This window comes from Zonotrichia leucophrys, chromosome 3 (assembly GCF_028769735.1).
Source record: "Zonotrichia leucophrys gambelii isolate GWCS_2022_RI chromosome 3, RI_Zleu_2.0, whole genome shotgun sequence".
Classification (NCBI taxonomy): domain Eukaryota; kingdom Metazoa; phylum Chordata; class Aves; order Passeriformes; family Passerellidae; genus Zonotrichia; species Zonotrichia leucophrys.
In genome coordinates this window covers 38707312-38721548 of record NC_088172.1, presented here as the reverse complement: position 1 = coordinate 38721548, position 14237 = coordinate 38707312, and the positions used below count along the sequence as shown (strand labels likewise).

Below are 14237 nucleotides of genomic sequence, written 5' to 3'. Positions count from 1 at the left end.
TGAAGGCATTGAGGGCAATTTAAGGGGAAAGACAACTAGGTTTCTTTTTTGAAAAGTTCCAGACAGGCTTGAGGCCTGGACTGGTCAGTACATCTGTCTGACTGCACAGTATTTATGGCTGGTCTGGTTTGGTCTATACTTTGAGGACTGGTGTGCTGCATTTGATGATATCCATCATAGAATTCTTATCCAGTTCTCCGAATTGTTGGCAAACTTCCCTCTTACAAGTTGCTAGTAGTCTAAGTATTCTTTTTTTCAGATTTTTTTTTGCCCTCTGTGACGCTTTCCTTCTAAACTTTAACAGCACAGGCTTCAAAATCATCATCTGTATGTTTCTTTTATGTCATGCACTAAATTGTATGGGCTGATTATCCATTTTTACACTTGTGTTTGGCTATCTGCCTTTAACTTCTAGCTGACTATCTTCTGTTCCAGAAAGGAATGTCTGCAACTTGTCCAAGTCTGACTTTATTAAAAACAAGTTCTCCTATGTGAAACAAAAATAAGCATGGGCAAGTTAAAGCATTCTTGTAGTCTTAAGGCAGTAATTTTACTCCATTTTATCATATTTGGAAGATTCTCTTTGCTTTGAGTTTCATTTAGCTTGTGGTCTGAAGTCTCTGTTGAAGTTTTTTTGTCATTCACCAACCTCAGTATCTGTTGTTTCCACAAATGACAGTGCAAAGCTCTTTGTTGAATTTTACTGAGCTTTCCTTATGTGACCTTGGGTATTTTGCTTGCCATGGTCAGCTGGTGCTTTTCATCTAGAAAGAGCACCTGTAAAATCACAGAATTTATCACAATTCTTTTTTTTTCCATTAGAAATTGAAAAACTTCCTAGAATTTTGAGAAAAATTTCATGTTTCAGACACTGTGTAACACAACCAGCCTTATCATGGGATTGTGGTGGGGTTTGCCTTGCTGGACAGTCTCCTGTCCATTGAGCAGTACTTCTCATGCCAAGTGATTTTGCATCTTGCATTATTGGGCAGCTCACAATTAATTCTGGATGGGAAATGGTTATGATAATGAAAGGGCAAATTCAGCAGGCTGGAGACTGCAAGATCCACAAATTTGTCTTGCTGAGGTTGGAGTCCACTAAGCTGACAGTCCCAAACTGTGGAGGGGAAAAAAAATACTCAGAAAAATGAATGTTAGGTTATGTACACACCCATACCCATTTTTAAGCAGTTGTCCTTGTTTGCAGTAGTTAGGTAGCAGGTTAAAAGACTCACTTAATATTATATTTTTTAATCTTAATGGACAACTTTTCATTTAGATAAATTGAGTAGTAGTCATGGTTGCCTTTTTCTCAGAAAAGAATAAAATGTTTATAACACTTAGTATTGCCTATCTTGAGACGGATGTTTGTAGCCTTAGCATTAACAGCATTTGAATTAATAGCATTTACAATAATGATAGATATAAGTTTAAGAAACAGATGAATTTTGAAAGGGAGTCTGCTCTCTTTGTCTCTTGTGTATTTTTTCTTTAGAAAATGGGTGTGTACATGCTGTACTTTTAGGTGTCTCCAAGGGTTTTTGTAGATTCTGTGTCCTGTGTTAAAGCTGATTGCAGATCAGAATGATGAGTAGGCTTTTATGGGACCCTAAAAAGTAGCACTATTTAGTCAGTTTCCCCAAAAATCATATTTTAATGAGCACCAGAGAGGTTAAAAATTTCCTGAGCTGCATGGTCCTAGCAGGCTGGACCTGTGATGATCATTCCTTTGATCCCTCTCTTTTTTTCCTGCAGCACTCCAGCTCACGCCTGAGTTACCAAAGCAACATTCAGGGATCTTCTCAGTCCCAGAGTACAATGGGCTATTCCACATCGTCTCAGCAGAGCTCTCAGTATCACCAATCTCATCAGTCTCACAGGTACTGAGGGGCCTGCCAGGCTGCACTCAGAAAGGAATGGACTAGAAGCCAGAAGACTCCAGCAATATGAAGTTCATAACGACGAGAAGACCAAAAATACAAACTATGATGCAGAATTAAAATTCATGATGATAAAAGGAAAACTTCACTCACTGAAGACTTCCCCCATCCCTTCCCCATCCCTTTATTGCCATAAAGGAGATTCTTGTGAAGTTTTCCTTCCTTCCTGCCCTTGCATGTGCTCCATTGTGGTTACTCTAATGAACCCTTCTGATCTGAACCCAGCACTTAACTTCTTTAACCTTTGGAATTTTGAAGGATTCCTGGTGCACCTTCCTTATGCTGTAGTGATTGCCATAAATCTGTCTTTTCAATTTCTTTGATGGGATTTTAAAGTTTTAAAATCTTGAACTCCCAGGCTTTCAAGCTTGTATATAGTTAGTTTTATACTAGGCGAACCAGTTTAGCTATACAGGTATATTGCACCTTTTTAAAGCACTATGTTATTTTCACAGGATATTACTGTTTTGCTCATGGATGTCAAGAACAGCTAAATTTTACTGTTCCAGAGTATTTTACTATTCTGTTTTTATTAGTCTAGTTTTCAGGCAAAGTATTAAAAATAAAAAATTTTAAAAATTAATAAAATGAAAAAAGAAAAATGAAAAAAAGAAAAAAAAACCCCACCCAAGTCTCTGCAGCGACAGATATGCTTCATGCTACTGGACTGAACACCATACAGAAGATTGCTGATATTTCTTAACTCATTCACATTGAATTCTTGAAATCACAGTGATCATGCTCTGACTAGTTTTAAATTAAGCATTACTTTAAATGAAACCAGGACAGTCACATGAAAAGGAGATGCTTTCAGGATCTGTTGGAACAGAAGAATGGAATGTCTTCCCAGGCTGGACACCAAAATAGTCAGGAAAATGTATTTACTGCCCTCAAGCCTCAGTAGTTATGTGGATGATGGGCTTTTTCTGTATTTCTGCAAAGTAGCTTATTAATGTGTGTGAGAGTTCTATAAATTTAGCTTTCTTTCACATTCCTGAGTCAGTTCTCAAAATTTAAAGGTGACAGAAGTACTAAGACTTGCAAAAACAAATGCATTTAATCATTTTATTTTGGAATTTATAATTAAGAGAAATTATTGTGCAGTTTGAAAAGCATGTTGAAAATTGTTCCTTTTTCTTGTTTATAATGCATATTCTGTGTCCCTCGCATTGCTGTGATTAACCAGATTAGTTACACCAGATGCGCTTGATTGCACTGAAATGTTTCTTTTTCCCTAGAGCAAACATGTTTTGATTGTGCCTAAGGGACTGTAAGTGGATGGGTAGCTGGCAGAAAATCCCTAGTAATTAAGCAAGAGTTCAGAAGCATAATCAGAGGATTATTGTCCAACTTCTGGAACCACAGTTATTCAGAGAGACACAACATGTAATTTGGGACAGCTTCGTTTTTGCTTCAGCCTTCAGAAATAAGGCTGGCTCTTGTGGCAGAAAACCTGGAGGAATGCATTTAGAGAGCTACTGGCAGTGTAACATCAGAGAGCTTCTGCAGCTGGTGTCCAGAGAAGAGGTGACAGGAGTTCAGGTGTAAATGGTCAGTGGTAACGGTTTTTATACTGCAGAGTGTTCTCTTCCCTGTCCTGTGCCCACACACAAAAAAGGTGTAGCTGTGCACATTCACACTGAAGTTGTGATCAGATGTAGCAAGATGAGTAAATCTGTTTGCTCTGAGGAGAATGCTTTTCATCACATATATGTTCTACTGGTTTGATCTCCCAGTCATCTTTAGTGCCCCCTTCCTCCTCAAACTCGTGCTTTTTTCCTGCTTTGTGTGAGCAGTTGGCTTGCTTTGGCAATACCTACCATCATGTGATTTTGACAACACCCAGCTACTCCAGAAAAGCAGCTAAAACCTGCTTTTGTCATCAAATGGATAAGAAGGTGGTGAAAAACTAAATGAAGCAATTGAAGGGAAAAATTATTTCTGGGGAAAAATAATCTCCCAAAGGATACTTTCAGTGTATAACCCTTGAAATGCTACATTTTATACCTACTGTAGTGCTCTGAAAGGACAGGTTTTAATTGTTCCTTTATTTCAGTGACTGTGGGGTGACATTCTTTCTGTCTCCCCCCTTACTGATGTTAAGATGAGGTACTTTTGATCAAATGGGTATTTGGCCAATGCTTCTTTTATGCTTCTGCGATTTGAATGTCACATTTCTGGAAATTAACTTATGGCAGAGTGATTTTTGTCCCCTCGTGTTCTTTTCATCCTTCTGTTCTCTCAAAATTACTTTGTCTTTTCTACTACAATTATCTAGCATTTCTTTTCCCTGCTGGGACCTGCAGCTAATCATCAAAATTCATACAAGATCAGGAGGTGGCAGGGGACCATTGGTTAATTAAGGTGGGCTCTTGTGCCAATAAGGCAAAATCATGGTGTAGATTAATCTGTATGTAGAGTGTGAAACTTCACAGCAATGTAAGGTGCTTTAATTGAGTGAACTTCCAGCTTCTAGAGTGACTGCCACAACCTCTCTCAGCTGCACTTGCATTTCTTGTCCTGGTTGGGTTGATAGATGACCACATGCCACTCCTCTCTCTAGCTTTTATGCGCACAGGTGAAACTGAGCTGTCTTCCTCTGTTCCTCCAAAATTCACAGCTGGGAGGAGAGGGAATAAAAGCAACAGCACTGGCTGCAAAATGTAGGCTCTGCACACTCTTGTAGTTTCTTCACTGGGGTGAAATAATTTGCCTTTTCTTGGGAGCTTGATGCATGCTGCCAGGGTTGGTAGCAGTCATATTGGAAGAAGCCTTGCTGCCTAGGGGTTATCCCATGAGGTAAAATCTCTCCGCTTTCAGAAGTGAATTGTGCAGTTTGTCGTGGGAAACCAGGACCATGTTATTTTTATGGGGTTTTTTTTTGCCTGTGCAGTTTCTTTATTACTCAGCTCTGTCTCTGCCCATAACCTGTAGACCTTCAGCAAAGTGTTTCACACCTGTATTGAGAGGCACAGAGCTGTCTTCTCCATCCTGGTGGGAGAACAGGCTGCTGAGCACAGCTTTTCGCGTTGTGGCTCGGAGGAAACAAACACGTGGGAAATTAATGGGATGAGCAGCCTGGTCCACGTTGGTGAAGTTTATGTAGCACAAACTGCACAATGAAGGAAAAATATAGGGAAAGCTGCGATTCCTGCACTGTATCTGTGACACTGTATCTGGGGAGGGGGAGGGAAGTGCATTCGTAGCGGGAGGGGTGGCGGGAAGCTAGAAGTGTTCAAATATGTATGATATTTTATATAAGCATAATAAGCTTAGTTCCCCTTCATAATCTTCAGGAATGGTACTTTAACACCATTAAGTAAAGAATTGTTTTAGGATTAAATAAATGTATTGTACATAAGGCCATACGTAATCTTCTAAAAATGTCGCCAGACAGGAGCGATGTGTATTACAATATGAAAAAAGTCCTTAATGCACTGTTATCTCCTAAATATTTAGTAGTAAATTAATGCTATTTAATTTTTTTAAAAATTTGTCTTGTGTAGACACTAAAAAGTATTACACAAAATCTGGGCAGAACGTGTCCTTTTTAACAGCAATTTAAAGAACTTTTTATATATGTAAGGTAGTAACTTTTCAAATTGTTCTAGTTGTATATTCCCATGTTTACTATTTGTGGAAGTGTGCCTGTCTCTACTCAGTTATTTTTTTTCCTAATAATTTCATGCACGCATCTTTCATTTTTGTAGTTTCCATTAGAAATTACTGTGTATGCGCCTGGTGCTGCCACAAAACTTTCCTGCTCTAGATCTGTGGTGGCCGCATTCAGTAGTGCCCATGCCAATGGGCTACCAAAACCACAAAGCAAAATACTTGTTTCTCATTCTAGAGTTGAGAGTTTACTGCTTTTAAGTTGTCCTGATGTCACTCTTGAAATGACTGTTAAAACTAAGCTATGAGTTCATTGCATTTATTTTATATTCTTGGTTGTAATGAAATGGAATTGACTTTGCTTCAGTGTGAATTTTTTTAATAAAATAATATACATTTGTAATAATAATAAAAAGTTCAAATCAAGTAAGTGTGCAGAAAAGTTTTTATAAACGTCAACTTCGGGCTACCAGTAGGGAAAATACAGCCCACAAAATTGCAATTGTAATTATATTCAGGATGTTTATGATATCATGCACCACAGAAAACAAAGCTTGCAAAACCTCAGAGCTGAAATTACAGTTTTTAAAATGCCCACGAGGATATTCACAGCTATGTCTATCAAAATAGAATGAAGCCTTATGGAAAGCAGGATGGGATAGTGTTCTCTTAGGTTTTGCTCTCTGCCTGTAAGTGTGCGGGTATGCCACACTGATGGCACTCGTTGAGATTCATTATTACTTGCATGACAATCCTGTAGATGCATCTTCTGAAAAAGAAAGCTGGTTTACTCTGTTCTGGAAATAAAGGCTTTCCTGCTTTCTCCTTCTGCTGGATCTTGGAGCATTTCAAGTATTTCAGGTGGCAACATAGAAAGTATGAGCTAGAGCATTATTGTTTTCGCAGTGAGATTTTGCGTGCTTTGCTGGTCTGCATATGGATGGATGGATGGATAAATAACTTCTTCCAAAAATTCTACTTGTCTTTTCCATAATAGTTGTATGGGTAAGAACGATTGAGATTTACTTGCACTGCCCATTGCGTTAAGAAAGAGGCTTTGTTTTTTGATGTGCCTTTTATACAAGGGTAGGAATAGGAGTGGCCTTTTGACAAAAAGCTCAGTCTGCATCTCTGACACCTCAAGACAGCCTCACTGCAACTGAATATTCCCAACTCTGTAAACTTCAGGGTTTCTGCTTCTGTTGTCCTTTTGTTGATATGATTGTGCTTAGTAAACACCTTTGACTTTCATGTTTCTGAAACCTCCTATGCTAGCTCTGTCTCAGTCTCCATTCTTTTACAGCACATCTCTCTCTGGTTTTCCTGCCTGGTCATTTGGTTTACAGTCTAATCCAGCCTGATCATACTGATCTGAATTAATGTTGTCCCTTTTTTGTCCTTGACAGCTAAACAACTTTGATTTCACAGCCACTGAGAAAGTGGCAGAATGGGTTGTTTATTAGTCTTTTGCTTTGACTTGTTGCTTCTTGCCTTGTGTTATTGCCTTGGCTCTGGCATCTCTGTTGCATTAGCTGTAAAGCTTCTCTCTTCACTTGCTCATGACTGCCAAAGCCTGCTGTTACACCATCCCTCTTACTCAAATCAAGACGTTATGTAAGTTATCTCTGGGTCTCGTTGTCCCACCGGGTCTGCACCCTTCATTTTCAGACTTCTAAATAAGCATTTTAAGCCTCTGTTTCCAATTGCCCATTGTTTCTGAAGAGATGTTGCATAAAATTCTGAAAAATTCCCTCCTTGGTGTCTTCTGCATCCCTCATTAAAGCGCCCTGGTGTTGATGTATACAGAAGTTTAGTATTTTACACTACTGGTATGCAAGGAGTCATATCTATTGTGTACATGAAAACTGTTCCAGTGTTCATTCTACCTTCCAGTCTGTCTGCATCCATCACTTCCCTGCATGCCCCTTGCAAGCTCCCTGTGACAAGAACAGTCATTTTGTTCTGATACCGTAGTTTCATGACTGGGGCTTGCAGCACTCTGGAATATGAACAATAATCACTGTAATATCATGGTGTTTTACTGCTGGACAGTACACAGTAGTAGTGTTGCCACTTTCCATGTGCTTTTTCAACACAAGAAGCATCATGTTAGTGCCAAACACCAATTTAATTTGGCTAATCACAGAACCTGAGCAAGCAGTGTTCCGATAGCTAGCAAAAGTTAATGATGGTGTTCTTCTAATGTTGTTTTAATAAGTCGGTTCTGCTTTTTTACTTTCCAGGGAGCTTCATATCCTTGATTATGATCACAGCAAAAACCAGAAGCTTTGGCTTATTTTGGTGGATTTATAGTAATTTAGAAAATTATTATGGCATAATTACTACAATGATTTTTTTCATTTGCAAGAAATATTTATTAGAACAGCAGTTGTTGAGGTAGATTAGAATCGCCAACAAGGTTGTGAAAGATGTGTGTACAGTCATAACTGAGCTGCTGAAATTGCTGGGGGAGTATCACAACTGTTATGTAACAGATTGCCAAATTAATCCAGAATAGGTGTTTAAAAAATTATTATTGTTAGTATTACTATCATTATTATTGCAAGTCAGAAAGTAATACTAACCTACCTAATATTTTTTTTTATATAATGTACTTGCCTTGGAATAGGATCAATTTTTCCAGCTTGGTATATTGGCACACTGCTATGTGTATTGTAGGGTCTGTAACAAGCCATTTCTATGATTATTTTGTGTTCTTTGAAGCCTTATGAAGAGGACAGCCTGAGACTATTTAACTTCTACATATGCATTGCATGCACAGAAAATGTGGCTGGATGAAGTATTCAGCAATACATTCTCTTAGCTAAAATGTCTTATGATGTTGTTCAGTAAGAAGTTGTTTGAAAAAGCTGGTATATGAAATCATTACAGAAATGACACCTTTGCCCCAGTGCATTCCCAGAATGGATTTTTTGCTTTTCCTTGCACTGTCAGTAAACACAATAAATAAATTAGTAAAGGAAAATATTTGTATACTACTTTTAAAAAGTTAGTTCTTTGCTACTGAATCTTGGCTATGATGTGATAGCCAGCAATAATATATTTTATGCCATCTCCATCCCACAAAATATAATGTCTCAAATACCAGAAAGCCTGATATGTGAAGCACTGAAGAAAGGAATTCTTCATGCCTATCAGCAGCAGACAGAGTTTTAATTATGAACCAGATATGCCAAGTGAGGTATGGCCCAGACATCCTTTCTGTGTCCTGCATGTAAGCCTACATTGGTAAGATTCTTCCCTGTATCCAGAAATAGGAATTCCCTGGGATGTTGTGGAGGGAAAAGGAGTGGGAAGCATGCAGCCTTTAGATTTTGTAAAAAAGTTTTAATGCTATCAAATTTAGGTATCTGAAGTTCTCCAGTTCATAATGAAATTCTAAATACTTTTATGTCTGTATTTTTAACATTTATTAAAAGTGTTTTCTGCCTTTGTCTGGGCAATGTGGCACAGCCCTGCTCTGAAAAGATAACCTCAGCTGTGCATTCATGACCTGGTCAGGGGCACGGTTGTGAATTCAGTCTTGCAGACAATTTACACAGGTGGACACTGAACTTTAACCTGTGAGTTCAGGTCACACAGGTTTGTGGAAAAGCAATCAGCTTTTACAGAAAACACACTTCCTTAGCTGAAAGGTGAGCCAGAGCACCGCAAAATTAAAGGCTTAAAGTCTTATGCAAAAGGCTCCTGTGGCCCCCCAGTTTGACAGACAGTATTATGAGATGATTGTAAATTATCAGATCATATAATTGCTGCAAGGCTGTGCAGTTCTAAAACATCTATTGTTCTAAAACATCTTGCCATTATCTAGTATGACGTGGAATGAGTAATTTGTGAAAGTGTAATTATGATTTTCAGTTTTCAACCTTTTGTAATTGTATTACTTGTTTTTGCAGTGGTACAGAAGAAAGAAGGACAGTTTCCAGTAGTTTGGTTTTGGCAGTAAAACTCAGAACATTAATTTGCGATGGAAGAGGACCCAAAGGAGATCAGGCATCTCCCTTGCTGGTGTCAGTCCTTCCACTGCAGCTGAGGACATTCAAGGAGGCAGATCATACCATGACATTATGTAGGAACTGCAACACTTGCTTTTGAAAGAAATATTTAATGAGTGCAGCATCACAACTGTAGAAAGTATACTCAGCAAAGTTGATGTGAGTCACCTTTACGAAATTCCCTGCACATAGCAAGCAGACTGACTTGATCATGTGAAGAATTTTATAGACTTTGGTCTTACCTACCCATAAATGCATGAAAATCTGCATAGTTTGTGGTTTCAGAGTAATGGTAATAATGGAGCTTTTCTTTAAGCATCTGAAAGTTTTCTTGTAGCTTGCAGTATCCCACAAGCACAGAAATAAATCCCTACTCATTTAAGAGACAATGGGGACATCTACTAACACACCCTGGTGGTATGTCCCAATGGGGATTATCAAGAGTTGCTTCTACATCATGCTGCTGCTAGATGAAAGCTGGAAGTCCCCTGTGACTTTGAAACAGTTGGTTCTGGAAAGTAGGAAGAAAGCAGCTTCTCTTATCATCCAGAGCAACATTAGAGGTATTTTAAGTGCATTTGAGTCATCTGACATTGTGACGTATCATTTGAACAGTGGCCATACACTTCCAACTCCAAGAACTCAGTCTCGCACGATAACATTTACATATATTGTCTGTGGAGACATGCTCAGCTGTGACTTGCTAACTTAAATCTTATGAAATACTTGTCAGTGGATCGTGTGGCCTGGAGGATGTAAGGAACAACCTGCCAGCTCTATCAGAACCAGGCCTATTCTCTTCCCACCTAACGTGCCAAGCTCATAAATCAGTCGCAGTGCATCATGCTTTTATTAATACACAGTGGTTGTACTATTCCAGGACTGCATTATCACTGCTGCTTCTCGTGCATCAAAGATGTGGTAATCCATCTGTGTTCTGGCTAACTCCTTTGGGATGTTTCATGTGTGGCTGTGGGGAGACCAGCAATGCACTGGCCCTGATTCTGGATAGCCTATCCATTACCTTGGGAATGAACTCAAAGGAGCACCACAGCAGCATTCATTCTTGTCCTTGTGTGGGCTGAAATTCCAGTACATGCAACATGGCATGCTTACAGAGGGGACACAGGAAGAGAGTGGGAATTACACCTGTTTCTGTGAGATTAGGGATGATTTCTGGATATGCTATGTGTGAATATGAAAACAAAACACACTTTTGCTTTGGAATTTCACGATCTTACTCTACAGGTGAATTCCAGGATTATGCAGGTTTAAATTACTGGGATATGTCCTAAGTTTGTTTAGATCAGCGTGATTAGTGAAACTATGTTGACATTGATAGTTGCTATCATTTCTTAAACCAAAAAACCTAAGGAAGTTTCCTATGCCTTGCTGCTCTCATGCACATATCCAAATGTGGAGCTAAGGAATAACTGGTTTCCCAAAAATGCCCTGAGAAAACAGGATACCCTGTGTAGCCAGCATAGCTATGCATCCTAAATATAACAGTGCTGAGCATTCACAGAGCAGGGTTCAGGTTTACCCCATGTATGGCAGCCTGGCATGTTTAGGGCCAGACGTCCCCACCATGTAATGTGAGCGCTTCCTTGGGTGCCAGGCCAGCTCCCAGCCTGGCAGCTGCTGGCTGGGAGTGCAGTTCCCTGACCCAGACCCACCTCCTCCCAGCTGGAACCATCCCTTCTGCAAGGGGAGGTGGTGTGTGGCACGGGCAGCTCCGTCAGCCCCTGCACAGACCTGATGTGGAGGTTTGCTGCTGTTGATGGATGTGAGCAGTTGGGTTGGTGCGCTGGGCTCTGGTGTGGGTGCAGAGGTCCCCTCTTGGTGGTGCATGCAAGGGGTGCTGAACGCAATGTGCCACCATGGAGCGGCTCCAAAGCAGGGCCCACGTGCAGAGATGGGAAGGAAGGTTGCCCGGCCCCCAGGAGCCTGCGTCCCCACCTTGTGCAAGCTGTCCGCACACGTTGCAGCAGTGGGCGTCCTGGGACGGTGCCGGCAGCGCCTGGGGCGGCCTGGAAGTGGGTAATGCCGCTAGTGTGCCACTCCTGTCTGGGACAGAGGGGCTCTGGCACCAGGCTCCTCTCTTATGGACACTTTACAAACACCATGGTGCCTCATAGAAACTCGCTGGGCCTCCTGAAGCCCCCTGGCAAATGCCAGCCTTGCAAAGTGGGGCATGAGCAGCTGGAAGTGTGAAGGAGGCCGGTGCCAGCACAGCACAGCACAGCAGCCATGGGCATGTTGTGCATCGCTTCCCCCCACGCACGCCGCTCCCCAGGGCCTCCGGGGAGAGCAGAGGGGAAGGTGCCACGTGCAGAGCAGCTCACTCCTGCCTGGGAGGGTGACGCACTGGGGTGCCCAGCTCCGAGGTTGTGTGCCTCCATGGAGTGGGGCTGTGGTACCCATCTTCCAACATGTTTTTGGCCCTGAGATTTTTTGGATAGTCTTATGAGTCCCACGTGTGGGTAAGGGTAGGACTTTGGGAAGTTTTGGGAAGCGTGCTCTGCTACTCTGCAGAACCCCAGATACAGATCTTGTTTTGCTGTGCTGTCCCACAGGAGGGTCTCAGAGTAACTGACAGTTCACTGGATTTATGTGGACTTGAGGAAGGTTTGATCCCTTCCAATCCCTTTTTTCCCTGCTCTGTTCTCATCTGCTAGGGCTGCTCTAAGCTTTGGCAAAAATTCCCTTTTTCATATTATGGCTTAGCTTTGCCCAGTGCTACACAAAGCCTCTCTTGTCCAAGAGACATGGCAATCTGTACCTGAGGTGACCATTTTATGGTTAATGGCAGATGAATTTAAAAAAAAAAGGTGTATTCAGAGGGCTCTTGGGTGGTTTGTTTCACTTTACTGCCAGGGAGGATATCTGCTGTCAGTGCTGTCTGCTGTCCTGGGGAACTGTCTGACAGCTTGGATATTGTCTGTCAGGATATCTAACATGACAGCATGTATTTCAGAGCACAGTCTGAGCCCTCTTGGGATTATAGTCTTCAAATTTTCTTACATATGATATACCATTGTGGATTAAAGCATGGTGTGTCTCATTGGAGACGACTGAGGAAGCTGTGAAGAAGACAATAGTCCTATTTGGGCAGAGTTAGGCAGTTCAGCAGTATGGCAGGCATCATCTGCCATGAAGCTGGATCCTCTACTTGGGGAACACAAGTCTTGCTGAGGAAATCCATCTCATTGACCTGCAAGTTAAACAGCAAGGGCTGATGGAAACCTGGATTCCTTGGCCATGGCAGGCAAAAGGAATTCTCCAGATACTATGCTTGTGTGGGGCTCCAGATGGCCCACCTGAACTAGGCAAGGTATGGTTTGTGCAAGCCCTGTGCAAGCAGGAAGCTGCTGCCTCCTTAAATCATCTGGTGGGCAGGCAGTCAGCCTCTGCAGAGAGAAGGGAGGTAGCAGAGGGTCTGAAGCAAGAAGGAGGTCTCCAGCATCTCTTAACAGGGCTAAAGGATGATCATTTCCTCAGACATCAAGGAGGGGACTGGCTGCACCCCATGCTCTGCAGAGTGGGACCCTGAGCACCCACCAGCATCATCATCCTGCTCTCCCCCTCCATAGCCTGACCTTGCCCCAGAGTCCCAGGTGGCAGCTGCTTTGGAGCAAGATTCCCAGCTAATGACTTCCCAGCTGATGACTTCCCAGCTAATGACTCAAATGACTTTCCCATTTGGGGAGAAGAAGGTGAGAGCTAGACCCTCTTCCAGAAAACCCTTGAAAATGTCCATTTTTGCTTCCCTTTGAGATGCTGGCAGGGAACAAGGACAGGGTCATTTAGGGAGGATCTGAACAAACCCTGACAGAATCCATCAGAGAGACTGACATCCCAGCAGGGGGAGAGAGGTGGGGCAGGCTGCTAGGCCTCAGGGGGTGCTCTTTTATATTTCATTTATGAACTCTTGATTTGTATCTGGCTGGGGTTTGAGCCCATATGAGTCACGTTCACATGGGAGGGTGGGAGTGGCTTCATTATTTTCTCTTGAATCACCCCACATTTCTCTGTCACCAGAACTTGCTTTAACAGCCACGTGCGTGTGGGTATTTGTGGTGTGTGCCAGACCTGGCCAACCTGCTGGGAACGGGCTCAGCTGACTTTGCCTCAGCTTGGTGGACTTGGCTGTGTTTGCCTTACAGTTGGACTTGCTGATCTTGAAGGTCTCTTTCAACCTAAATGAAGCTAAGATTTTATGATATGTGAACTGTGGTATTATGAAGTGTGAGCAAATGCCATTCCACAGGAGTTTCTCACTGCTTGTTTTTTACACAAGGCTCTCCAGTGAGGGGTCAGGACCCCTTTTTTGACTCCTCTACTGGATTCTTGGAACACCAGTGTGCTTTCTCTCTTTGCTTTGTAGCTGGGCAGCATGAGCCTATAGCAGTCACTGCTGTTGGACCTCAGTAGTGCTACTGTCACCACTGACCTGCAGAATCATAGAATGGTTTGTTTTGGAAGGGACCTTAAAGATCATCCAGTTCACCCTGGACACCTTCCACTAGATCAGGTTGCTCAGGTACCTGCCCAACCTGACCTTGAACACTTTCAGGGATGGGACAGCCACAAATCTCTGGGCAACGTTTCAGTGCCTCACCACCCTCACATTGAACAGTTTCTTCCTTATATCTAATCTAGACCTGGC

At 41.9% G+C, this 14237-nt stretch overlaps 1 protein-coding gene across 2 annotated transcripts in view; it reads left to right on the top strand.

Moving 5' to 3' along the window:
• CDK19 (cyclin dependent kinase 19) overlaps positions 1-5978 on the top strand; it is a 122814-nt gene extending 116836 nt beyond the window's left edge. For both annotated transcript variants that reach the window (XM_064707886.1, XM_064707887.1), the window contains one exon: positions 1756-5978. In XM_064707886.1, coding sequence (XP_064563956.1) covers positions 1756-1887 — 132 coding nt within the window. In that variant the 3' untranslated portion in view covers positions 1888-5978. The remainder of the gene's footprint in view (positions 1-1755) is intronic.
• Positions 5979-14237: the final 8259 nt, after the last annotated feature.